This window comes from Podarcis cretensis (assembly GCF_951804945.1).
Source record: "Podarcis cretensis genome assembly, chromosome: 3".
In the NCBI taxonomy this organism is placed as follows: Eukaryota; Metazoa; Chordata; class Lepidosauria; order Squamata; family Lacertidae; genus Podarcis; species Podarcis cretensis.
This window is the reverse complement of record NC_137172.1, coordinates 20,122,980-20,150,570: the sequence shown is the minus strand read 5'-3', so window position 1 is coordinate 20,150,570 and position 27,591 is coordinate 20,122,980. Positions and strand designations below refer to the sequence as shown.

At 42.8% G+C, this 27,591-nt stretch overlaps 1 protein-coding gene across 3 annotated transcripts; it reads right to left on the bottom strand.

The window, feature by feature from the left end:
• STPG4 (sperm-tail PG-rich repeat containing 4) lies at positions 1 to 27,313 on the bottom strand. 3 transcript variants are annotated; one of them, XM_079969018.1, is made up of 7 exons: positions 27,067 to 27,313; positions 18,752 to 18,820; positions 16,592 to 16,852; positions 14,283 to 14,347; positions 12,978 to 13,026; positions 3,070 to 3,174; positions 1 to 839 (listed from the first exon to the last, which is right to left on the bottom strand). In XM_079969018.1, the coding sequence occupies exons 1-7, from the start codon at positions 27,112 to 27,114 to the stop codon at positions 723 to 725; spliced, it is 714 nt and encodes a 237-aa protein (XP_079825144.1). In that variant the 5' UTR covers positions 27,115 to 27,313; the 3' UTR covers positions 1 to 722. The 3 variants fall into 3 exon arrangements, with proteins under 3 accessions (XP_079825144.1, XP_079825143.1, XP_079825145.1); XM_079969017.1 differs by lacking the exon at positions 27,067 to 27,313 and adding an exon at positions 23,591 to 23,708; XM_079969019.1 differs by lacking the exons at positions 3,070 to 3,174; positions 27,067 to 27,313 and adding an exon at positions 23,591 to 23,708.
• Positions 27,314 to 27,591: the final 278 nt, after the last annotated feature.

Sequence of the window (27,591 nt, the reverse complement as noted above, 5' to 3'; positions counted from 1 at the left end):
TTTCCGAAAGCCATTTATTCCAGAGTGGCTCCACTAACTTCAGTACCATTACTGGGGGTGGGGATACTTCTGAGTGATAGACAATGCTCTGACTGACTGGAAATACGTGGGGTGGGGTGGGGTGAGGACACAGAAATCTGTGGAATATAAAAAGATCAGCAACAGAGTCTTTTTTCCTTCTACCTCAGGGAAAGGCTGTGATGGCTGAGCCCCCTCAAATCGTTCAGCAATCTGTGTTCTTTTTTTCTTCTTCTTTCCACTGCAGATCTTGCGTCTAACAGAGGCTGTCCTTGATCAAACGCTCTTTGCATCTAGTTCGGGTTAAGCTCTACCGAATCCAGAGAGGAGTGCAGGAGAATTGGTGCCCTCAAGCCAGCAGAGGAACTCACAAGGGCTCTGGGGTCAGGATTTATTCCCATCGCTCAGTTTCCTTGCTAACAGAAAGAAGCGTACCGAGTGGTGGAGGAACACGACTGAGCCACGTCAGACAGTAGGAACAATGAAGAATCTTAGGATGCGAGGAAAAGGCCAGCGAGGAAATGGAGGCAGGGAACCCAGTGCACAAAATGTCATCATGGTGTTGGCACTGTGGCCCACTGAAAGCCAAAGGAATAAAAGTGGGCAGATCAGTCCTGGTGAGGAATGGGATATGGATGAGGTAGAAGGAGTGGTCTTTCAGAATCAGTGCCCCTGAATTTCATGTACTGCACCACTCTTGTTTTCTAAAGCTCTGGAGTATTGCTGAAGAAGATAGTGTGCTCCCTTCCCAGACTCTCAATGGTTCTTGGTTGTTTTGGAGACTGGTTTGTAGGCCAGTAACTCCCTGGGCCAGGAACTTTCTGTACGGAAAGAGTAAGAAACAAGGCAATTATTAGATTAAACCAAGGTAAAAGGTAAAGGTAAAGGGACCCCTGACTGTTAGGTCCAGTCGCGGACGACTCTGGGGTTGCGGCGCTCATCTCGCTTTACTGGCCAAGGGAGCCGTCGTTTGTCTGCAGACAGCTTCTGGGTCATATGGCCAGCATGACAAAGTGCACATCAGAGCAGTGTACGGAAATGCCATTTACCTTCCCACCGGAGCGGTACCTATTTATCTACTTTCACTTTGACGTGCTTTTGAACTGCTAGGTTGGCAGGAGCAGGGACTGAACAATGGGAGCTCACCCCTTCGGGGGGATTCGAACCGCCGACCTTCTGATCGGCAAGCCCTAGGCTCTGTGGTTTAGACCACAGCACCACCTGCATCAATTAAACCGAGGTAGGCTTCCATAAAGTAAAACACTGGAGCCAGCATGCACAAGATTGCCGCATCAGCTTGTTAACTAAGCAATAACATTTTTGGTTACCATTTTAAGCCTGTATTTTATTTTTAACCCATTCTCTGCTAACCTATTTTTAAATCCCATGTCTTCATAATATGTGTGCACTCTCCCCCTCCCTCCCTCCCTCTCTGAGCTAGTGATAGATACCTCACATCAGGCTGAGAACAGGACTGGGAGGAGGAACCACGCTGAAATATTCCCTCCCACACTTGGAAAAATAGCTCAGTTTATTCTGAACCCAAGTAATCACCCGAGAGCACAAAGGGGTTCTCTTAAGCCTTCACCCACCCTCCTCCTTAGGAGGAGCAAATTCCCTCCTTCGTCTTTATCATCTGCTCACCTGCTCACCCCCCCCCATCCCTTCAAAACTATCTCCTTTCCCTCCCACACAACTGCTTACAAATGTGAGGCACACTGGGGAAATTGCAATTCCCAGGGCTCCTGGCATCAGGGTAACGATGGTAGTAACATGCCTGATGTTGGGGGAAAAGAAAGCAGAGGAGGAGGAGGAGGAGGAGGAGGAGAGAAAGAGAAATACTCTCCACCCCTTCCTCCCAACACTGCTAACCCTAAAACAGCAAGAGAGGTAAGTGGACATGTGGGGGGAGTGGAAATGGGTTCAGAAGCAAACGGGGAAGAATCTGACATTCTTCTCTGGTTCAGGTGAAAATCTGAGGCAGAAAAAAACTTTTAGGGATGTAACGCTTGCCTCATGGTTGAGCGAGAGCTTTTTGAGTTCTCACATTTCAAATTTCTGAGCCAGGTAATACAAAATGTGGTGCAACAGATCTCGCTGCCTAATAGGCACAAGCAATGGTAAATTGACTCAAAACAAGTGTTGGGGCAGCTGAAACACCTGAATCCCCACCTATCCAATCCAGACACAGCTTTCATTTCTGCTCAGAGAATAGAGGTGGAATCTACACACATATAAAAACCGTTCTGAAAATGCTTTTTTTAAAAAAAGCATTAAAAAAATTACATTGAATTTTCCATAAGGCTCACCATCACCATCTAGTATCACATTGTATATTGCACTTAAAACACACACAAAACGTTTTATTTGCAGCTATATAGCTGAAAACTCTCAAGCTGTTTCTTCTGAACTTGACAAAGACAAACGGTTAATACAAGGCGCCAAGCTCTAACTCTTTAGATGAGTGAGCATATTTTCAGCTCGCAAGCCAAAACTTGTTTCTTTAAGCAAAAAGAAATGTAACACCTCATTTTATTCCAAAGTTGCATAGCAGGAAGTATATATTAATTAGCGATTTAGGTTTTGACAACATGTCTATGTTCTATCCTGATATGCTTTTTAAAAGCGTAATTGTTTGTATATGACCTGTTCTGATTATTGGTTGGCAATATTATTTTTGTTTTGATGATGGAGTGCAAGCATAAACATAATTGGCGCACTAATTGTAATCAAGCTGGAATATGAAAGAGGCAATAATGATTGGAAAATATAATGTACCCTGTTAAGGGAGGAGATAAAAAGGGCAAATTCATTATATTAAGGTGGGGTTTTCTTCATGGTAAATCCTCTGTTTATATCAAAACAGGTCTGGCAAGTCATTATCATTTTAGAATATATATTTTTTCTATTCACCATAATTTTGACAAGGCAAGCTATTAAAACAATCTGTGTTAAGATGCTGCAAGATTACATGCTGAATCCATTTTGTATTGTGAAGTTTGCATTTTATAACTGAATTAATTCTGGGTCAGTAAAGAAAATCATACTCACAGAATGGGCTGGCAGCAACCGTGGTACTTTGGACAGGAAGCATGACCGAATAGGCGTAGGCAATACTTCTTTTATGTTATAGGTACCCGGGCCTGGGCCTTCTTTCTACAACATAATAATGCTTATGGTTTATTTCAGAGATGTTCACATATGCATAGACGGGATCACTAATACCATTAATTGGACCCCAATACCTCAAGGACCACCTCTTCCCATATGAACCGACCTGGATCCTGAGATCAGCACCTGAGAACCTACTTCATGCGCTTTCTCTGCCAGAGGTCTGGAAGATGGCAACTGGAGAACAGGCCTTTTCTGTGGAGGCTCCACGTTTGTGGAACGCTCTCCCCAGGGAGACTCGCCCGGTGCCTTCACTGCATATCTTTATGTGCCAGGAGAAAATATTCACCATCTCCCAGGCCTTTGGCTAATTAAACATTATATGGCCTAAGCACAACCAAACTTTCGTATTTGAGCCCTGCTTGTGTAAATACTCATTTAAGCATTCCCATTGTTTCTGTGCTTAGACTAACCTTGTGAAGAGAATATAGAGAACACAAAGATTTGATGGACTATGAAAGAACTTAAGGAAAGGAAGTGACTGAAGAACAGATGTAAAGGTGAACTAGATAACTGAGAGACGTGTGGTGAATGTGGTGGAAGTCTTTTATAATATTTTAACTAGGGTTTATATATTGTAATGTTTGAAGTATTTGGCATTATTGATTATGAAAAGTATTTTTTCTCTTTTTTCTTTTCTTTTCTTTTTTTCTTTTCTTTTATCTTTCGTCTTTCTTCTTTTCTAGTCTGCATTTTGGAAATTACATAGATAAATGTGTTTACAGTGTTATGTATTGATTTTTGTTTCTAATTCTTTTTTCTTTTTCTTTTCTTGTAATATTTAATAAAAAATAAAATAAAAATAAATAAAAATAAACATTATATGGCCTTTAAAACTGGCCATATTGTTTTTGTGCACTACAATCTTATGTATTTTTGTGCTTTTATATTGTAAACTGCCCTGTGATCCTTAGTTTGTTTTTATTATTATTATTATTATTATTATTTCAACTTATATACTGCCCTTTATCAAAAGATCCCAGGGCAGTGTACAACATTAAAAACACATCACAGAACATCAGTGCTGAAACTTAATAAAAATAATAATAAAAAGCTTACTGGCAGACAGCCTAATAATCGAATAGTCATCATAATAACTTCCACAGATTATTTAATAGCCATAGGCACGGGTAAGAGGAATGTTTGTTCCTGGCGCCTAAAAACATAATGATGACACCAGTGAGCCTCTCAGGGGAGAGCATTTCACAACTGGGAAGCCAACACAGAAAAGGTACTATCTTAAGGAATAGTATAGAAATTTTAATGATGATGATGATGATGATGATGATGATATTGTCATATTTCAGGCTGGAAGCCAGGGGTCACCAGCCTTCTTGGACTGGGGGCACATTTTGAATTTTGGGAGAGTGCAGAGGGTGCCAGTTACAAAATGGCTACCATGGGGGCATGGCTTGACACAAAATGGCTGCCATGGGGAGCATGACATAACATAAAATTAGAGAAAGTACCACCACTGCTTCCGGAGTAAGCCCAAGGGAGACCCCATATAGAGCACCTTTAAGCAATCCAATTTTGAGGTTAGTAACACCTGGTGAACATTTGCAATATTGGGCAAGCTGTCTTCCAAGGTCCACCATTAGTAATTGTCTCATTGAGAATCCTTGCTAAGATCCTAGGAAAATCCCCAGGGTTCACCTTCCGAACACAGTTTACGAGCCACTGGCACAGAACAAACTATTCCCGTCCTTTCATTGTGTTCTGAGAAAGCCAGAAATAACATTTCATTTTTTGCCACAGAAGATCTGAGCAACGCTGATGGATTCTGACAGGTTCACATGCCCCTGAAGTAATTACGGGATATCAGCCTCATCTTGGAAAGAGAAACAAGCAAACCTTTTAATATATGAACAACTGACACAGATCATGGGGCTGTCTCATTGCTTCGCAACCAAACCCTTTACGCCCGTCCATCTATTTTCAATCCCTCGCAGACAGAAGTGGCACCAGCGTGTTAAGCAACACTTTCATATTATTGTTATAAAGCCAAGAAAAATAAAATCTATTTATGTTCAGTAGATAAGTTAACGCCTGCCTATTCCCCGCCTCTCGTGTTCATGTGTTAGCATCTGTCATGTTCCTTGGAGCATAAAAATGATGCTTTTTAACACATTTGAAATGGCAACACCTCTTGTGTGTATTTGGTGTTTTGTTTTGTCCCCCCCCCCCCCCCCGATCCTTTCTTCTGTAGCAATTTATTTTGTCCAGAGGAGAGAGAGGTTTAAGGGCTTTGTACAGATTTCTGAAAATTTCACCTGGATATAGGCATAGCAGGGGGCAGCTGCTCCTCCCCCATCAAGTAAATCAATAAAAATACTTAACTAACTGAGGTTCTCCCCCCCCACACACACACTTATTTATTTATTTATTTATTTATTTATTTATTTATTTATATCCCGCCCATCTGGCTGGGCTTCCCCGGCCACTCTGGGCAGCTTTCAAAAAAATATTAAAATACAGTATAAAATACATGAAGCCTGCCCACCCCAAATAAATCCTGACTGCACCCATGCACCTGGACACAACATAGTAGGGACATTTTAAAAAACAACACTTGAGAAGAACAGCCACTTTTAAGGAAATGCTCTGTGATAGCCTGTAGAGCAGACTTCCCCAGACTGATGCCCTCCAACTTCATGGGAATACAATTCCCCTGAGGCCAAGCTAGCATGCGCTTCTTTAGAGTGTAGGATGAGAGTGTCCTACTTTACAGAGGATTTTCGCTATTTGAAGGGTTGTCTGGCCCAAGTCCACTTTAAAAGTAAGGAAGGGAGAAGAGCGGTGTTGAAGTTGCCCATAAACAGTTAGAATATAGACATCAAGACAGGGCAAGCCAACAGGTCACTGGCTCTTAGTCTCCCCCCCCCCCCCTGTGCTGAGATGCCTTACCTCTCACCCCTGAACTTGGCAAAAAATGTGCTAGGCCTGGAGCCTAGCAAAAAATTTTGCTGCAGACACTAAAATTCCATTCCCTGGGTATTTTGCCAAGCAAAAATTTGCTTCGTGGTTTTAATGGAAATAAATCTTAATAAACGGAAAGCAGATGACCGCTTGGAAAAAGTTAAGCATGATGATGATGAGAGATGAGTCATTCCATAGCAACTGAAACGGGTAGGTGGACAGGCCTCCTTCTGGGACTAGACGATGGTTTCTTCTTTCCGGTTTTGATACATTTATGCTTTCCTATTCTTTATATTAAAAACCATTAACAGTCTGGTCATAACCATGACTTGATCCTGGTTTCAGATCCTTGTTTGAGAACAATAAATCAAGGGTTGCTATATTCAGACTAAACAGTAAACAGTGGTTTGTGGCAAACCACAACTGGATTCCTTTAATGACCTCTCCACCTGAGTGGAGGAGGCAATGTGCAACCCTGACGGTTCATCATGCTCATAACAATTAAACCATAGATTGTTGTTACATCTGAACTGGCCCTTACATTGGGCAGTTTGGGCATAACATTACTGACTTAATAACAGGGATTTCCAAACTGTGGATTATGACACATTAGTGTGTTGGCTGCAGTGTGTAGGTGTGTCACACGAACGCTTCCTGCACTCCTCCTGGGACTGGAAAGGGGTTAGTTCAACCTCTGGTTTGCTAGTAAAACTGAATTACTGTGCCGCGGAATGATGCATGTCTAAAAAGTGTGTCACCAATATGAAAAGTTTGGGAAGCTTGAACTAACAGCTAAATAAGTTGAGAGTGAGCACTGGGCTCCATACAATGCCTTCCCTCTGTTGGCAGCTTCAGCACTTAAATCCTCATCTCTTTAAACAAGGGGATGGGAAGCTGGGGTCTTCCAGACATAGTTGGCTTGTAGACAGTATGGCCAGTGGTCATTGATGATGGAAGCTGTGGTCCAGAAACATCTGAAGACTCCCAGATCTCCATCCCTACTTTAAGCCATAGTTTCCTGTTACATCTGTAACAGGAAACTGTGACTGTCTGTTTACTTACCAGGGTAATAAACAAAGGTGAATGTTGCACATATGGCAACAATGCGTAATGAAGTGCATTGCACACAAGTCCCTCAAAAGACCCTTCATGGAGGTCCTCTGTCCTGTCCTGTCCCACCCCCCACCCCCCACCCCAAATAATAGACAGTCCAGCCCATCACCTGCTGCTGCAGGTGATTGCTGCTGCAAATGTTAAGATGTCGGTTACAGCTCATTTGTTGCAAAATATTGGACAGCAGCTGTATCAATAACTCATTTAAGGAGCTGTTGTTTACACAAAATGTCTCTTCTATCACGGAAGGCCACCTGGCATCGGGACATTAATGAGATCCTCAAGGATTTTCAAATAAAAGGTTAACATCTATTTAAAAGCCAAAGCACAGCCTCAAGAGAATTCAAGTTGCACACAATCCTTTGCTCTGCTTTCACAAAAGAAATGCTGATCAACCCTCGCAAGGATTTCCCCTTTCCCCAGGATCCTCCATTGTAGGACTTCAAAAGCGCTAATCTGATCAGGGGGACAGGAGAAGTGTGCTCTTTTAAGTCAAAATCCTACTCTGTGTTTGATCAAGGATTTGGCATGGCTGGCATCTGAAAATTAGCCACGGTATTTGGAAGGAGCAGAGGTTCTTTAAGCCCAAAGAAAACAGCAGAGCTGGGTCGCTTTATTTCTTCAAAAGAAAAAAAGACATGTAAGCATAACTTTCCGAAAGACAAGAGGGCGAAAATAGACATCGGATCAGTTCTGCGGATGGCGCTGTAGAGCTGATGGGGAAAAAATGCCAGGCTCATTTGGCAGGGAGAATCCTTGCCAACATCAACACACACACACACAATGTCATAGGCTGGCTGGACGCAGTGGAATGGTGGGAGGTACCAGCTGGGGAACCCCCAAGAGATGAAGGCTCAGAGCCCAGGGATTGGTAGTGCGACAATGATGAGTGGCCAGAGGGAGAAGAGGGAGAAGATTGGGAGGAGGAGGTGTCGGAAGCTGAAGAGGCAACAGGGTTTAGTGAGCAGGAAGAGGCTGTGGCAGAGAGCAGTTCAGAATCAGAGGCAGAAGCGGAGGCTGGAGAGGAGGAGGGCCAAGAGGAAGATGAGTCAGGCTAGTGAAGAAGCTGGGGTGTCTCCTCCTGCTGCTCCCCTCCCCCCATGATCTCCAAGGACCAGGAGAGCCCTTGAATTGTTACAATGCACACTGCTGGCCTGGATGGAGGAAAAGTGGGAAGTGAGCATGTGTAGAAGCCAGCCTTCTGTATAAAGGTAAAAGTCACCTCTGTTGCTCCACCCACTTTTGCCTCTGGCCCTGCCCACCACTGGCTCCTGGGAGGTCACCCAGAAGGAAACACTTCCCTCAGGCTGAAAAAAATACCCCCCACAACTGCACTGTTGTCTCTGCCTGAACAGGTTTCGTCATTTTTCAAAACTGTACGAACCCTTACCAATTACATTTCAACTTGGAAGAGTGCCTATACTGTGGTGCACCTGCAGCAGCACAACCAGATGCCTTCATCTGCCCCAGTTGCAACAAAACATGTCTCTCCCGTGTCAGTCTCTACAGCCACAGCAGGCACTGCAAACTTCCAACAGTTTGACTTCACCCCCAAAGGCTCATTCCTCCATTGTCGCCCAAGACAGACAAATGCCAACTGTTAAGTTGTGGGTGAACATATCAGATGACACAGCGATTCTTCAAACAGCTCTTGTTTATTCACAGGCCAGGACAGAACTGGACTGAAGGGTTCAGCCAGCCTGCTTATATAGAGCTCCACTAGAATGCAACAGTAACCATTTTCTGTAACTATCCAATCACTGAACGTCACTTTCAATCCCTTATTTGCATATGTGGACCTGAGTGAAAACTATCTACAGTATCCCCCTGCTGGCCCAGGGTGAGAACTTCAGTACATAACACCAACAACCTTTCTGACCAACTTCTGCTCTCTGGGTGGGGGTGGGGGACGACAACCTATGGTCTGTTGAAAGCATCAGGCTATAAAGCAATTTGGCACAAGTGGCTGATGTGCTGGATATGGACTTCAACAGAACCTGAAGCAGGTTTGTGACTTTTTTTTAAATAAATTTTTATTAAGATTTTAAAGATTACAGAAAAAAAGAGAAAATAATAACAATCAAAGAAAAAAAGAAAAAACAATACATAAAAAAATCATCAAAAACCAGAAAACAGAAGAAAAAAGATAAAAAACAAGTCAAACCTGTACATCACTTGCTTACATTCACTTATTTCCTTGACCTCACACCTCCCATTTTTGTATTCTAATTCAATTTGTTATTTCAGCAAATCCTTCCAACCTTATTTTTATCTTAATAATTTGTCTTAATATACTATAATTTTACATTCTCTCTTTCACCAACTCATTTTTACTTAATCCTTTATATCATTTCTACTAAAACCACATAATTTCTTTTCCCAACATCTTTCTAACAATCCTTAATTTTGCAATATTTTTGAAGATAAACTTTAAATTTTTTCCAATCTTCTTCCACCGACTCTTCTCCTTCGTCCCGGATTCTGTCAGTCATCTCAGCCAGTTCCATGTACTCCATCACCTTCATCTGCCATTCTTCCCGGGTGGGTAGATCTTGTGTCCTGAAGCAGGTTTGTGACTACACTGCACTTAGCTCACCCGCATTCTGTGCCAACCAAAACCGAATTTTGCAACTTCTGAGCAACATGCTGGGTGGACCAGGATTGGGGAATCTTTGCTGCATCTCCTCCTGGACAACCCTTCAAGGCCACATGCCAGCCACTGGGCCTAAGGCAAAAGTGGGAGGAGAAATTCTGTACCATTGTGTGTTTCTACACTCACAAAGAAATATACCTTCATCTAGACAAGCAAGTGGCATTATCAGAGCTCATGGGCACATTCCAGCCAGGCAAAAACATTCATAGATGGCATGCAGCAGAGCCAGTGGGAGGTGTTGCCAGGGAAAGAGGCAGTGTGCCTAGGGAGAGTCCTGAGGGTCACTAGAGAGAATTAGACGGCCACATCTGGACCCCAGGGCTGAGGTTCCTCATTCCTGGTAAAGACTGTCAACACTAATATATCATATCAGCCTCCTTAAAAGTTTCACCTGTTACAAAGGAGGAAGCCAGTAAATCTGGACCTTCTTCTCACCGCAGCCTATCTCCTTTCCACAGCCTGTCTGGATTGCTCGACAACAGGTCGACTGTTCTCCTTTTATACCGTACAGATTTGGTGGCTAATTTGAGCCCGGCACTTTTTCCTCCCTGCTCCGCCTATGTAAGGCAGGCATGAATCACAGCCACAAACTGTCACCTCTGTTCACTAAATGCGCTGGTGTTAAGAAGCTGTAACGCTCCTCCTGCCCCCTGGCTTCATAGCACAGTGTGTTCCACCAGCTGAAACATTTCCAAAGAAAAATAGGGACTAGTGATGATCCGATAATTGTTTCTGTACCAGAAGAAGAGGGACTCCTCTTTGGAAGGCTGCGTAACCGGCCGTTCTGCACATCATGGGAGAAGAAATGGCTAAGGAGTAAACCCTACACAAATCTGGATGATCAGATGGCGCCTGGTGCCAAATGTATTGCTCTGCTTTCCTTTGGACCACATCAGCAAGGTCAAGAGTGGGCGGGTCTTGTTGTCTGGGCAGCCCAGCACCTCTATATACACTGCCCAGGTGTCCTCAGCCCCAAAGAGTTGGAGTCTGTGTTTTAGAACATGGGTTCCCAAATTGTGCTCCATGAGCTAAGCACAATAATAAAATAACAAATCTCTCTTTTCATGTCTTCGGTCATCCTTACAAAATGAAACAAAAAATACCTTGCAAATTCTTTAAAAAGCTAGCATTTTCCATAACCAGGCTTGTGTGAAGAAGGGCAAGTGTCTAAAGATACAATTAATTTGAATGTTCAGTTTACTTTTGATTTAATATTTGCACTCCACTTTTCCAACGGTACTTTTCCAAAGCGGTCTATACAATAATATCTGCCTCACAGATCATGACATAGACGTCCCCTTGGTGCAAATTCTACATTCGGGTGCAAGAATGTTTTGTGGGGGAGGCATGAAAAACACACATAGGCTCCGGCATCGACGAAGTTCAAGGTCTTCTGGATAATTCTGCCGGTGTTCAAGTGACAGCTTCGAGGACATGACTGATTCATCTTTTGGGGAGTTTCATACGGTCGACGCTATCTTTTCAACACTTTCGGGATCAAGCCATTTATCAAGATTATGATGGGGTGACTCATACGCTCTCCAGCTGATACATTTGCTTAATATTGATGACAAGATCTTGATACTTCCTCGCAGCCTCAGCTCCTGAATTCTGGGTTTTTATTAACCGAAGGCACAGGTGCATCAATAATGGACGTGCGCTTGTTCTTCCTGACTATATCTGGACAATCACAGTCAACACATCCATCAAATGGGAAAGGTGTGACCGTATATACCTTGCAAGTGGAATGCACAAGTTCTTCTGAAGACCAGAACTTCTAATAGGGATTCTCTTGTTCTTCCCTCTCCAGCATTCTTCCAGCATTATTTTGTGGGGATGTAACAAGTATTTGGAGTTTGCCAGCACAGGCTACCCAATATACGGACTCTGTGATGGTCTGGTTTTATTTATTTAAGCTATTTATGAACCTCTTAATTTCTGAAGCTTATAAGCAGTGTACACACAAAAAAATTTAAACGCACACAATGGCTAAGATCAATTAAAATGAATCGTAACAACAGAAAACTTCCTTAATATGCCGCCTGAATGTTCTTTGAAAAGTTTTACATGGAGAGAGTCTGTCGAATGTCAACTGGGAGCGAGTTCCACAACATTGGGCTCATGATACTGAATGCATAGCCTCTGGTGGAAACGAGCTGCGCATCTGAGCCCATAGGAAAGGAGATCTTTCCCTGAAGAAATACAGACCCTCCAAGTGTCCCTGTTTTCCAGGTACAGTCCCCGGATTTATAGAAGCCGTATGGGTTCCTGGAATGTCCCAGTTTTCTTTAGGAAGTCCCTGTTTTCATCAGAGAAATGTTGGAGGGTATGGCAATATAAGGCAACAGACAGCCCTTAGGAGAGCAGGTCCTTAAGAGAGCAATGCTTGAACTGGGATTGGGCCTGGTTTAGTAAATTAGCCTACATGAGGGACACCCTGTCCTCAAATTACTTTACAATGCAGAAGAGAATAGGAGCGTAGAACATCAGCGTTTGCTCTTGGCGGGCAGTATGAAGCCTCTGACTTCACGAGGCCTAGTATAAATACTAGGAGCCCAAACTTTTATTTCTGCATTGGCAGCAAAGCAGTAACAATATTCAGTCCAACAATGTCAGCCGTGACTCTATTTAAAGACATGCTGAGTTGTGGTCAAGCGACTGTGCGGAAAGTGTTTCTTGAACGCTAGTGCTATAAACTTTAGGTTCCTGTTAGGCATTCTTCACATGCTCATAGCTGCCCAGACATCTGGGTTAGGTTTTCAAAAGCTCGTTTCTGACCACACATCTCCCTTGAATGTTCAGGTTGTCCCATAACAGAGTCTAAATTTAATCCAGTTTCGAGTCTGTTTAACTGTCACAGCTCCTAACCAAGGGAGGGTGAGAACTGTAGCTCTCTGAGGGAGAGTAGGGATTACCACAAAAATTCCCAGAACTAACAGCCAATCACAATTTCCAGGGAATATTCAGGTCCATGGTGAAATGCCTTGGCTTCCTTGCTTCATTAGCAGGTGTGAATCTTACATTTTAGCATCTACTTGTAAGTGTGCATTTCCTTTCTTCTTCTTTGCAAACCTAACAAGTCCTCAATCAGCAGAGTACTTACCGGACCAAAAGTGTTAAGTCGTTGAACTGCAGATCGAAACATATAATTCCTGCATTGGGGTGGGGGGGTGGGGAGAGAGAGAGAGAGAATGTGTTTTAAGTTCTTTTGAGAAGTCCTCAACTTCAGAAACGGTCCCCAGTCCCATTTTCCTTTTAGCTTGGAAATGTATCTGATCAAAAGTCAGTATGCAACTTAGCAGACAATATGCAAAGCTTAAAGAATGTGCAGGAAACACACCTATTTCAATTGTGTTGTTTTAATTTTTTAGGTTTTTTAATTTAGGTTTTAATTTAATTTAGGTTTTTTAATTTAGATTTTTTGCTTATTTAATTGTGCCTTTACACCCTCACCAAACTACAGTTCCCAGGATTTGCTGGGGTAGGGGTTGCTTTGAATGCATAGCATGTATGCAGCCTTGGTCATTTGGAGATATTGTGTGTGTGTGTGTGTGTGTGTGTGTGTGTGTGTAGCAACTAACAAGCAAACTAATACATTCAAATAAAAATAATGCACTAGTGACTGATTCTTTGCACAATAACATAAGAAGATCCTAGCAGACCAATCCAGAGGTCGATCTAGTTCACGGGTAGGCAAACTAAGGCCTGGGGGCCGGATGCGGCCCAATCACCTTCTCAATCCGGCCCACAGATGGTCTGGGAATCAGTGTGTTTTTACATGAGTAGAATGTGTCCTTTTGTTTAAAATGCATTTCTAGGTTATTTTGGGGGCCTGCCTGGTGTTTTCACATGAGTAGAATGTGTCCTTTTATTTAAAATGCATCTCTGGGTTATTTGTGGGGCATAGGAATTCGTTCATTTCCCCCCCAAAAAATATAGTCCGGCCCCCCACAAGGTCTGAGGGACAGGGGACCGGCCCCCTGCTGAAAAGGTTTGCTGACCCCTGATCTAGTTCAGCATCCTGTTCTTACAGCGGCCAATCAGATGCCCAGAAGCAGGACCCAAGCCCTCTTCCCTCCTTTGGTTTTCAGCAACTGGTCTTCAGAAGCATACAGCCCGCCCGCCCCAGCCATGCCCCATGCTCTCAGTGCAAATGGAGGTCAGCGCTCAAAGCGAGGCGCTTTCATGAAAACAAACCACCTTTTTAATTGAAGCCTGCTTATTGAAATCAGCAGGAGCCTATCTGGGTTGGTGGCACAAATCGCCCTTTGTCCTCAGCCATGGGATTTGCCGCCGCTTGGAAATGAGGCAAAATGAAGGCTTTAAAATAAAGCAGGCAAAAATAATCTGTACAGGGTGGGGCAGGAGCGGGAGGGAGAAACGAGATTAGCAAAGACTGTGTACTCACTTGGTTGGAAAAGTGGGCACAGGAGGAGGGAAAAGATCGTACTGCCCGGGGTCAGTGTTTATATCCTGCGGGGAATCAAGTGTGCACAATACAAATGTCAGTAACCCAAGTTTTATTTTATTATATACTATTTAAAATACTTGTTTCCCCAATTCCTCATCACAAAGATTCAGGAGGCAGCTAACAAATCTAACAGGGTAAAACTTTCTCTACGGATTATAAAATAGTACCGAATAAAGTTTCAGCAGGTCACAAGTCAATGTTCAAATTATAACATTATCTCTGTACTGAAAGCTGAGAAGAGCGTTGCCTTCAGATGATTTCTGAGAGAAGGTGCCACAATCCAGAAGGCCCTGCTTCTTCTCTCCTGGCAGAGCTTGATTATTGGGCAGGTTCATGTGGTGGGGTCATGTGTTCTGCTTGCAGGGGGGCCGACTTTCTCCCCACATGACATCACACGCACGTGTGACATCACACACAATGGCATCATGCACCCTTCTGCGCACATAAATGCTCACCCGGGGCTGGGAGGCTGCGGGGGGTGGCAGCCCTCTAAATATTGAGGGAGGGGACTTAGCCCCCTACACACAAATACTGAGCGCCCCGTCTGCTTGATAGGCCTTCACACAGAAGACTGTCCTCTATCAGAAAACAGTCCTCTCTTTGAGGAAGGCTTCTATCTGAAGCACTGTCCAGTCCCAGCCCAATTTACATACATACATACATACATACATACATACTTTTTTTATTTATACCCTGTCCTTCCCGGTTCAGAAAACCAGGCTCAGGGCGGCTAACAACAAATTTAAAACACTTAATTGATGCAACAAAAAAACACCATAAAATACAGTATAAAACTTGAATAACAATAAATTCAGAATTCAAAAATCAATTTGGGGGGAAATCCATCCAATAAACATTAGATGATCACCAGGGCTAGCTGGCTAAATTAGTCCTATTTGGGCCAACGAGGAGACAAGGGGAGAATTACCATATTGTTCACTCTATAAAACGCACCCAACCATAAGACGCACCTAGTTCTAGAGGAGAACAAGAAAAAAAATGTTCTCTCCCTCTCTGTGCAGCACCTCTCCAACAAAGGGGCAGGAGAAACGGAAGGGGCTCCGTTTCTCCTCCCACTTCACTAAAGTGGCGCTGCGCAGCTCTCTCTCTCTGCGCAGCGCCTCTCCAGCAAAGTGGGGGGAGAAATGGAAGGGGCTCTGTTTCTCCTGCCGCTTCGCTGAGGGGGTACTGCGCAGAGAGGGAAAGCTGTGCAGCGCCTCTCCAGCGAAGCGAAGCCAGGAGAGCAAGAGGGATCGGTCCCTCTTGCTCTCCTGGCTTCAGCGAAAGCTGTGCAGCCTGCATTCGCTCCATAAGACGCACACACATTTCCCCTTACTTTTTAGGAGGGGGAAAGTGCGTCTTATAGAGCGAAAAATATGGTAGCTGTGGGATCTCAGAGCGGGTAACCTTCATAAAAAGGGAAGGGAGAGGGAAGGAAGGGGAATAAAAGATCAGGCTAAGTTCAGATTGAAAGCCAGGCGGAATAGCTCTGTCTTACAGGCCCTGCGGGGCCCTAGTCTCATGGGACAGAGCATTCCACCAGGTCGGAGCCATCACTGAGAAGGCCCTGGCCCTGGTGGAGGATAATCTGACTTCCTTAGGGCCCGGGACCTCTAAACTGTGATTATTGATGGACCTTAATGTCCTTTGCGGGGCATACTAGGAGACCCCCCTCCCGCCAAAAAGGAGAGAGAGAGAAGTTCTGAAGCTGTCCATCAACAGCATTCAGATAACAGACTGAGCAGGCACCCAGGGGACTTCGCCGCGGTGATGAAATGCAGTGTATTTCTATAGCGACATCATCTAAATTTGCAAAGCTAGACATTTAACCTTTAAAGCTGAGTAATAATAATACAGTGGAACCTCAGTTTTTGAACATAATCTGTTCGGGAAGACCGTTCAACTTCCGAAACGTTCGAAAACTAAGGAGCAATGGGCAGATGGCAAAATCCATTGAGGAAAAAAGAAAAACACGCAGTGGAAGCCGTTTGACTTCTGAGCTGCATTCGAAAATGGAAGCAATTACTTGCGGGTTTTTGGTGTTCAGCTTCCGAAACATTCGGCTTCCAAGATGCTCAAAAACTGAGATTCCACTGTAATTATTATTATTATTATTATTATTATTATTATTATTATTATTATTCCCCACCCATCTGGCTGGGTTTTCCCCCTCCTTAGTTATTGAAATGAATGCCCCCCCCAAAAAATATTTTTTTTAATAAATGGGCCCATTTCTTTACTTTTACCTTATCTCTATAGGAGGCAGTCGTGGGCGTCTCCCTCGAGATGCTCCTGAAGGAATATGTCATGCGCTTTTTCTCAGCCAGCTCCACAAACGAAGGAGGGACGTATTTGAAGCTGCTTGGTAGGGTCATGTCAGTCATCTGCTGGAAGATGGAGATCCTCTTCCGGCCTTCCCCTTTAAAATTGTACGTCCGCTTCACTGGGTTCAGCTGAGCATCCTCGAGAAAATCCCGGACTGGGTAGCAGCCTGGTATTGGGGTGGGCTGAAGGAAAGAAACTTGAAATCTGACCCACAGCTGGCAATTAACTTGAGGATTTCGGGATTTGTTGTACTTATTTGCTCTAGGTTGTACGTTTTATCCTCCCTTTCCTCTAAGAAGCTCAGTGCAGCAGACAAGGAACAGCATTCAAGTGTACATTCCTCTCCCCTCCTTTAAATGGTGTTCTTTAAAGCATAAACACATACTCTCCTTGTGGTTAAATAGCAGTTTTGTTTTATTTTGTTATTCACCGTTAAAAGATGCCAGCCAAAAACCTTTAGGGGAGTTCCAGTGTTAGAGTAAACGCATTAAAATCAGTTGGCTTCGGTTACAGTAATGTCTTGTCTGCATCTCTATTTTAATACCACACTGTCTGAACCAGGCAGGGCCAGCCTTTTTGCTGCCTGAGGTAAAAGACAAGATGGCCTCCGCTCCTTTTCCATGTGCAAAAGCCAACTGGGATGGCAGTTGACTCTTACCACAGCACTGATGAAGGGACAGCATTTTCCACTTGTTGGCGGGGCAAGGGGAGGACAGTTAATGTAGCATACACAGCTCTTTCCTCCAACAGAGGGGAATGACCTGGGAACTGTAGTTTTGACAAGGGTGCTGGGAATTGTAGTTCTGCAAGGTGCAAATGACAGTTCCCAGGATTCTTCGGAGGAAGCAGGGTGCTTTAAATGTGTGGTGAGGATGTGAGAATGTATTGCATGCATCCATACAGTGTTATTCCTCCTCCAGTTGAAACTGATAAAAGGGGAAATTTCAAAAATGAGGATGAGGGAAAGTAAAATCTCTCTCTTCTTCTCTTTCTTCCCACCCTTCCTACACCTTCCAGCCTGGCTGTTGGAAGGCTGGCAGGGTTTAAAAAGTGGTGATTTGCTCCATCATGGACTCTCCCCACCCCTCATCCATCATAAAACAAGGGCTCTGGTTGTACTTTGTAGTGTAAAAAGTTGTCTATTTGATAAAATGTATTTACTGCTTGATGGGGGGGGGGGTTATTAAAAAAAAAACATTCAAAGCAGTTCACAAAACAAATAAATCTCATTATTGATTAAAAAAACAGTCAACTATTCAAAATATTTTAAAAATAATTTAAACCCACGAAAAACTAAAAAAACAAATTAAGATGCATGCCAACATTCTACATGTCTGAATGGACTTGCCTAAACAAAACAAAAAACATTCAAAGCAGTTCACAAAACAAATAAATCTCATTATTGATTTAAAAAACAGTCAACTATTCAAAATAATTTAAAAATAATTTAAACCCACGAAAAACTAAAAAAACAAATTAAGATGCATGCCAACATTCTACATGTCTGAATGGACTTGCCTAAACAAAAATGCTTTTTTTTTTTTTACAGGCGCTAAAAAGTAGGGAACCTGTCTAATAAAATAGGCAGGGAGTTCTGAAGCTTAGGTGCTGCCACGCTAAAAGATCAATTTCTCAGAAATGCATAGCAAGTATTATGCAGCCCCTGGAAGAGTGGCAGTTCCACAGACTGAAGTGGTTGAAGGGGTAAAAAAATGAGGTTGAAATTTCACTTCCAAAGTATACAAGATAATGATGCATCCACATGAACCAAGTCAATTCGTGTGAAATACTCCTACAGGGGGTGGTTGGTTGAAGGGGACGTACTTTATATTAGCATTGTTCCCATGTGCGTTATGCAAAGGATGGAGTGCCCTTTTCCACATCAGATTTCCACATCAGAAGGCTCACGGTAAATGAATATATTCCAGAATTCTGCTCCGATTAAGAACTAGGGCTTGCAATTGCTGGGAAAATGCAGAGCGCCTTCTAAAACTCTGCACAATCATCTCAGGTCATGCAGTGTTTCGGTTTCCACCTTGGTGACACACAGCTAAGCACAATTAAATGAACATTATACATACCCTAAGGGATTCCCTCCACCATGCATCTCTTCCAAAATCAACTTCTTTATCCTTGTCTTTGTCAGCAACCTTCAAAGAAATCCAGATTTTATGTGCAACTTTTTACATTTGTCCATTGCTCATAGATGTACGTACTGTATATATGTTGCCTACATACGGACACAGACAAAACCCTAAATATTCATATATGCTACAAAGCACAAAAATAAAATACATACATCCTGATCCAAGGGGTCCCAACCATGTGCATGGATAGCGCTGCTTTCCAAACAAAGACCATCAATGGAAGGGAGAGAAACCAAAGTGAGATGTACCCAGAATTATGGCACTAGGAGAGACATGGGCAGTATGGGCATGCATGTCTCTCATGGTGTGGATAAGCTGTATGGCATGTGTGACTTTCATGGATGTGTAAAAAAGCTTTTTAAAAAATTGGATACCAATACGCACATTGATACAGAAGATTTTGAAGGTTATTATTCAACTGAAGCCAGAACTCTTCCTGCTGGGACTAATGAATATAAAAACAGAAAATGATTGTGGAATATTATTTCAATATATGAACACAGTGGCAAGATTGCCATATCTACAAAGATGGAAGGACTCACTATTATCTACTATGGAGAGTGCTTTTTTCAGGGGGTGGGGGTTGTACGCAGGGGTATGCATACCCCTAAACATTTTGTGAATCTAAGTTTGGCCTCATTGAGGGGCAGTGTTTCAATATAAGTAGGAAAATGAGAGTACCCCTAAACATTTTTCATTTTATTTTTAGGAAAAAAAGCACTGACTATTGAAGAATGGTTTATTGAAATTAATGGATTTGGCTGAAATGGAGAAGTTGACGTGTTTAAGTAGAGAAAACCCATGGTTGACATTTATTAATGATTGGAAACCCCTTATGGACTTTTTGCCCAGAAAGGAAAACAAACTTGTGATATCTGGGTTTGAAGACTGAAAAAAGGTTGGTTTATGGAAAGTAGAAGAGTTGGTAACTATTCTGGAACAAGGGCGTTGCTTAAGTCTATAAAGCTGATGGAACGAAGAATCGGAAGTATTTTCTTTTTCTTGTATTTTCTTTCCTTTACTTTCTCTCTTTGAGTTTTTATGTTAAAAAATGCTTGGTATTTGATCTTGAAGTATATTGTGTATTGCTTTTCCTTTGTTTTTGTTTTTCTCTAAGCCTTACTAAAAAAAAATCATTTTTAAAAATAGGTGAGACTTTCACATTAAGAGAAGCAAGTTCACACACCTAGGAAGGGGTGCTTAGAAGAGCTGTTAGTTCAGGTATGCATGCGAGACGCATGAAAAGAAAGTAGAGTGCATGCCTTGCATTCAGAGGATCGCAGGTTAAGTTCCTGCCATAACCAGGTAGGACCAGGAGAGACTAGGAATAGGATGCTGCCTAATACAGACTTGGCCCATCTACCTGAATATTGCCTACATGGATTTGCTGGCATATCTTCAGGGTTTCATGTTTGGTTCCCTCCTAGTCCTACCTGGAGATGCCGGGGACTGAACCTGGGACGTTCTGCATGCAACACAGGGTGGTTTTCCACTGAGCTACTCTACCTAAAACATTGGAGAGCTGCCACCGACCCATGTAGATGAACCTTCTTCAATGTGGTGTTCCCTCCAGATGCTTAGGACAGGGGTCAGCAAACTTTTTCAGCAGAGGGCTGGTCCACTGTCTCTCAGACCTTGTGGGGGGTTGGACTATATTTAGGGTGGGGGGGGGAATGCATTTTAAACAAAAGCAGACATTCTACTCATGTAAAAACATTCTGATTCCTAGAGGAGCAGTACCAAGAAGAATGGAAGAAATTTAAGGATTATTTAGTTAAATATTCTAAGATAATATAAGTAGTACTATTTGTGAGTACCAAATTGGCTTAGGAGTTAAATGTTTCAAATTGCAAAGCACTATGGATAGAAGTGAATATGGTAAGAAAGAAAGATGTTAATTGATTAAGTTAAATTTATTGGAAATTAGTATTAGAAAACTGCTACAATGAGTCATATGGAAACTCAGCTAAAGGGATCCGAGGAAGTCATTTAACATTGGTAACAAAAGTGGGATTATAATAGTTAGGATAAATGTTGTATGTATGTCTGTTTGTTTATATTGTAATGTTTTTTGTTGTTTATGTTTGTTATAAACTTGAAAATCAATAAAAAAATTTGGGGGAGGGGGAACAAAAACACACTGATTCCTGGACCGTCCACAAGCAGGATTTAGAGGGCGATTGGGCCGGATCCAGCCCCCGAGCTTTAGTTTGCCTACCCATGGCTTAGGACTACAACTCTCATCATTCCCAGCCAACAAAGACTGCATTGACCATAGGTAGGCAAACTAAGGCCCGGGGGCCGGATCCGGACCAATCGCCCTCTCAATCCGGCCCGCGGACGGTCCGGGAATCAGCGTGTTTTTACATTAGTAGAATGTGTGCTTTTATTTAAAATGCATCTCTGGGTTATTTGTGAGGCATAGGGATTCGTTCATATTTTTTTCCCTTCAAAATATAGTCTGGCCCCACAAGGTCTGAGGGACGGTGGACCGGCCCCCTGCTGAAAAGGTTTGCTGACCCCTGGCATTGATGTTCACAGGACACTGGGCCATTCAGTTGTGGCTCCTCTCTTAGAGAAATGGGGCCTTGCCCCCAAAACCCCAACCTGTCCTTAGCCAGCTGCCCACCAGCTTGCTATCTTAGGCTACATGACACTAACAGTCGCTTTTCTCCTCCTGAGTCTCAGCATGGGCGTTTGGGAACGAGCTAGAGATTAGTTGGCTCTGCCTGACATTCACAGGTGGTCAAACCTCTCTACCTTCTTGTCCTACCTGTCCCAAAAGCCACTAGCCATCCTTGGGAGCACTGGGGAAATGAAGAATGCACGCCCCTTTCAAAATTGGGAGGCGAAAGCAGTGCACTCCACATGTGTCGAAGACCCCTGATTTGTAGGCTCTAATCCAGCCTGTTCATTAAAAAATAAATGAAAAAATACAACCATAGGGCAAAGGGCAAATTGACAAGTACATGAGCCTCTTCTGGGACCTTCCTCTCTTGACAGGCTTCTCTGACTCAATTACAACTTTTTGAAGGCTTGTGTATGTTTGTGTGTGTGGAAGCTAACTGATTTTAATTCTTTTTGCACAAGAGTATAGGTTAGTGGAATGAGAGCTATACTGAAGTGAGAATTGAGTGGGTGCCGCAATGTGGTGAGTGTAAGGACAGTGTGAACGTTGTGTGGTTTATGTTGAAATTGCAGTAGCCCGTGCACAGCGGAATGATGAGGAGTACGTGCCACATACTCTATATTACTTTATTTACACTTCAAAGCTGGTAGATTACAGAAAAACATCTTGCCTCTGCCGGAGCAGAGAAAGCATCCTCTCTCCTCTGAAGCACGGAGAGAAACACTGAAAAACAGGAAACCAGTGTACGTCACATCCAGTCTCCTTTCCCGTGAGAAACTCCAACAGCAGAGACTGTGGAATGTAAACACCTGTCTCGAGACAAGCACTTCGCTGCACAGTGAAGAGAGCAGAAACCAACAGTTTATACTGGTTTATAGTGTGTTTATGTTGGGTTATAGCCAATGTTCTGCCAGCACAATGAGACTTCTTGCCCTGCATGAGGAGAAATGGGATGTGCCATCCTGCCCTGCTCCCACCTGCTCCACCAATGCCGGCATCAGGACTGATTTTAGGTGAGATCTCACTGATTTCAGGCAAGATCTGTGAGATCTCGCCTGAAATAGATGGCCAGGGAGGTGGGGTGCTGCATTGGGGGCTTCTGCCACTCGAGGCAGCAGCCTCATCCTGCCAAATGGCTGCACCGGCCCTGGTTGGGGGACAGGAAGAGGATACAGTGGTACCTCGGGTTAAGTACTTAATTCGTTCCGGAGGTCCGTACTTAACCTGAAACTGTTCTTAACCTGAAGCACCACTTTAGCTAATGGGGCCTCCCGCTGCTGCTGTGCCGCCGGTGAACAATTTCTGTTCTCATCCTGAAGCAAAGTTCTTAACCTGAAGCACTGTTTCTGGGTTAGCGGAGTCTGTAACCTGAAGCGTATGTAACCCGAGGCACCACTGTATGGACCAAAACTTTTGTGTTGTGTGAATGTGTTCGTGAATGATTTTGATTAGTGTATTATATGTGGGTTTTTCTGTAGAGGTTTTCTAGCTCTATACTGCAATTCTGTCACGTGCTCATCTTGAATTTTGATGGATTTTGTTGCTTTGCGCATGACTTGCTTTTGCAGTTTTTATTTTGCTTACGTCCGTTGTTTCAAAATATTTGCTGTCGCTTAATTATGCAATTTTAAATGTAGGATTATTTCTCCTTTCTTGGAGGTATTATAGATGCTGAATAACAATCTATCATGGATGCTTTAGTTGAGGTTCTTGCACTGCAGAGTATTGGACTAGATGACCCATGGGTCATACAATTCGATTTTATGATTATTAAAAGCCAGGCTTTGCGGGAAGGACAAAGTCTCTGTGGCATAATGGGTCAGTGTGTCTGGATGTTAACTAGAAGGTTGGTGGTTCAAGGGTGCCCAGGGGCGATTGTGGGCAGGATTGCAGAGGGCTGGACTAAATTGTCCTCAGGGTCCCTTCCAACTCTACAATTCTAAGTGCATTGTGATATTTTATTTCTGCTGCTCCAGGCTCTCTTATTTGTGATTTGTAATTAATTTTATTATATTTGATTTTTATTCTTGGGGTTATTGTGTGGCACGTAGAGACCATTGAATGAGGATGGGGTACAAATACTTCTGTAGCCTTCGAATAAAAGAACAAACAAATAAATCCAAAGATGAGTGTATAGGATTTACCCCAAACTGTCCGCTCACTCTACTTGGGCCCCTACTGCGAGCTAGGATTTCCATCTTCTTTTGGACATAAACTGAGTGCTGCTGTTGGTCTGCATCAGAGCTATAAAGGTATCTGTGACATCACAATTCAAGGGCTTTCTATTAGAGTGTTCGCACGCAAGAGGAGGAACAGGAAGAGATAAGAAAGCCTGGAAACAGAAAGTGGCTCAAAACAGAGAACTAAGAAAATATCGAAAAGAGTTGAAAAGCAGTAACAATTAATTGCCAAAAAATACTTTGGGGGGGGGGGAGAGGAATTGCTGACCTGTCGAGATGGAACAAAAGTGCTGTTGGGTCGGAGCTTCCCCGAGATCGGCTCTCTAGAATTAAAGAATATGAAGAAGATTGGCAGAAGGGATGTGGAAAAGAGTTAAGAGCCTCGGACATAAGATCTCCAGGTTGATGGACTATATGGAATTGACAGAAAGGACTGGCAGAGGCAGAGACCAGGAAGAGGAGACGGTGAAGAAGATTGGAAAATTTAAAGTCTATATAGGGAAATTTTGTAAAATTTAATGAGGGATAGAAAAATCTTGGAATGGAATTTTTTTTGGCCTTAGTGGAAATGTTTTAAGAGGTTAAGTGTAAATAGGTATATTAGATTTAATGGGGAATAAGATTAAAAATATTTTAAGATAAAGGATTTGCTGAGATAACGTATAGAAGTGGAATACAAGGAGGAAGGTGAGAGGTCAATGAAACAAGGGAATGAAAGATAGATTATGGTAAAGGTATGATGTGTGTTTTTAAATTGTTTTTGTTTTGTTTTGTTTTGTTTATGGTGTTTAGATGTTAAGGTTGTGTTTTGTATTGTCTATATTGTATTGTTTCTTTTGTTTCTTTTTTCTTTTTCTTCTTTTTTGTAAGTTTTAAAAGTAATAAATATCATTTTTTTAAAAAAGAGGAATTGCTACTTGTTTACATTTATTTAAGATAATTTATAGACTGATTGTAAATAGAGCCTCTAAGCAGTTTACAAAGAACAAAGCAAACATGAAAATTGTCAATAAAAGACAAAGCTGAAAACAGATTACAGTGGTACCTCAGGTTACATACGCTTCAGGTTACATACTCCGCTAACCCAGAAATAGTGCTTCAGGTTAAGAACTTTGCTTCAGGTTGAGAACAGAAATCATGCTCCGGTGGCGTGGCAGCAACAGGAGGCCCCATTAGCTAAAGTGGTGCTTCAGGTTAAGAACGGTTTCAGGTTAAGTACGGACCTCCGGAACGAATTAAGTACTTAACCCGAGGTACCACTGTAAAGTAAGTTAAGCTAAAAACAGATTAAAACGTCTACATGCCTGAACAAAAAAAAAAACGCTTTTAGCAGCCCCCACGCAGAGTGCACTACAGCAATCCAATTTTGAAGTCCCTTGTGATCCCACCATTATCCTGATTCCGTTCACCTTCTGGTGAACAGGCTATGCAGGTTTTTGCCGTGTTACCTTGCAAGACCTGTTTCACTAGAAGTGACAGTGGCTAGACAAAAGTGATGTGTGCAAACAAGACATTTAAAAGAGCCATTTCAAAATCCAGTGCCAACTCCTATATAAAAAACCTATTGTGTCATTTTCAATTGTTTACTCTGAGTAGACCCATTGAAATTAGTAGACCTAAATTAGTCATGGCCATTAATCTCAACAGGCCTAATCTGAGTAAAAGTAACCTGAATTAATTCCTGCATTGCAGGGGGTTAGAATAAGTGACTCTTGGGGTCCCTTCCCAACTCCTGATTCTATGAATATAAGCCAATCTTCCTCTAGCAAAAAAAAAAAGCTGCTTATCTATATTTTGATTAAAAGTATAGCAATAAAAGATAGTGTCCCAGTGAATATACCAACATCAAGATTTGAAGGTAGAGCACCAGGCGATCAAATTAATGAGAGTGGACTTGTGTTTCTTGAACACTGAAGAATATGGCAAACTGCTTTATAAATGGAATCTGAAAAGCTTTTTACAATATGGCATGGTAGTTTACTGTTAAAATGCAAAATAAGAAGAATTAAAATCTAATCGATCATATCCACCAACTGCTCAGAGTGCTTCAATTAGCTCTTTGGATCCCAGACCATAGTTGCAAGTTGGTTTCCCAGCCACCGAGATCAGTTGCTCTCTTGCTTTGGGTGTGCCTTTTTGTTTGCTTGTGGGAGTCAAGGAACATGGAAGTAGCCTTATATTGAGCAAGAACATTGGGTCCATCTCGCTAAATGTTTTCTACACTGACCAGCAAGGTTAGACAAGGGACATTCCCAGACCTTCCTGAGGAATGAACCTGGGACCTTGTGCTTGTATAAAGCAGATGAGCTTAAATGCTCCCTTTAGAATTTGGTACATTGGAAGGCTTTTGTCGTTTGCGCGCGCGCGCGCGCGCGCGCACACGCACACACACACACACCGCCAATAATCTCCCTGTGATGCAGCTGTTCTCTTCAGCATAAATGAACCGTATGAAAATTAAAGTGCATTTCCAGGGAAATCAGGGCATTTCCATCTCCAGGGGATTCCAAGGGTTTATTCTGATGATCTCTCAAAGCACGAGCAAGTACATTTTATCCTTTGAAGGGCTACCATGCCCCATGAAAATGCAACCAATGACCAGTCCACATGCAGCATGGTTACAGGATGAATCATATGAAGTTGCCATGACTACTGCATCCTACAGACCCTTGCCTGTGTTCTCAGAACATGAAAGGTTGGTACCCCAGTTCCCATCAGTTTTACCAGAACTGTGTGAAAAGATCTGAAATGCCTTTGTGTAATAGGCGGAACACACTTAAAATGGGAACTCCGGATGATCATTGCACAAAACCAACTAAAGCAACAGAATGTGGGAAGATTCTCGCTTCAGGTCTTCTCAACATGCAACGGTGGGGTGATGGAATCATGTGTGACCTTTTTTACACTGAGCCAAGCAGCTGAACTGGGCTTGCATGCTGTAAAAAGATCTAATAAATGCTAAGAAACTACAGACTCCCAACAGAAACTCTAGGGACCTGACAACAAATGCAAAGCAAACTGAGGATTTCCCATTCTAAATTTGGCTGGATAACCTTGAAGTGTATAAGCACTGATTGATACTTCCCCGCCAAGGCAAATATTACCAATATTTTAAGGTGAGGAATCCGTTTTTTGCTATGACCAATATCCTTTTACCCCATCCAAGGGCTTTTGTAATACAAAGATGACCCCACACGTCCACTTTCCCATGGAGGCAGGGCTTGAGGTCTCTCTTCAGAATGCAGAATTCCTATTGCTTCATGGTGGGGGACAGGGGGTGAGAGAAGACATAAAATCTCTTAATCTCCCTCCCTCAAGCACCAAATTTCAGCTGCCAGAGAAATTTCCTAGATATGACGCATATGACTGAGGCCCACACTGTGATCAGTCACCATAGAACATTGTCAAAGGCTTAATGGAAACCAAAAGGAGTAACAAACCGTGTCTTCAGACGCTTGCGCAAAATCACTGCGACGGCCACCAAGCATTTTGACTTTTAGGCTTCGTTATGGTTGGTAGTGAGTGGAACTTCTGTACATCATGGAAAACTGCCTTGTAAAGATGTGGCCACGCTTTGCCTCACTGACCATCCCCAGATGCTATCCCACACCTGTATCAAAACGAGAGGACTCATAATGAGCCACTACAGAGGCAAGGGCCAGACCTTTCCTATGTACCTCCTTGCACTCACTAGCAGTTATAATGAAGTGTCACTATGGACATTATGATACAATGTACAAACTCTCAATCAGGAGGGAGCTTTTGATTTTGAAACACATGCAATCTGTCCATCCAGGAATGGGGGGGGGGACCCTTGTTTTTTGGCTTGCACCCATTTACTAGTGGAACGAGGAAGATTTAACTAAAAATATTTTAGACCACTTTAGCATTCAAGCTTCAGGGTAGCTTTACCAAGTTCGGACTGTACAAATGAAAAACACACAGAAAATAAATAGTATACATAA

Excerpts from the sequence above, each read along its gene's own strand:
- STPG4 (XM_079969017.1), bottom strand. The coding sequence starts at position 23,644 with ATGGAAATCCTAGCTCGCAGTAGGGGCCCAAGTAGAGTGAGCGGACAG. Across the intron at positions 16,853-18,751 it reads GGTGGAGGGAATCCCTTAGG|CCCACCCCAATACCAGGCTG; the intron begins GTATGTATAATG and ends TCTTTCCTTCAG. Across the intron at positions 840-3,069 it reads GGTTGCTGCCAGCCCATTCT|AAAGTTCCTGGCCCAGGGAG; the intron begins GTGAGTATGATT and ends CTTTCCGTACAG.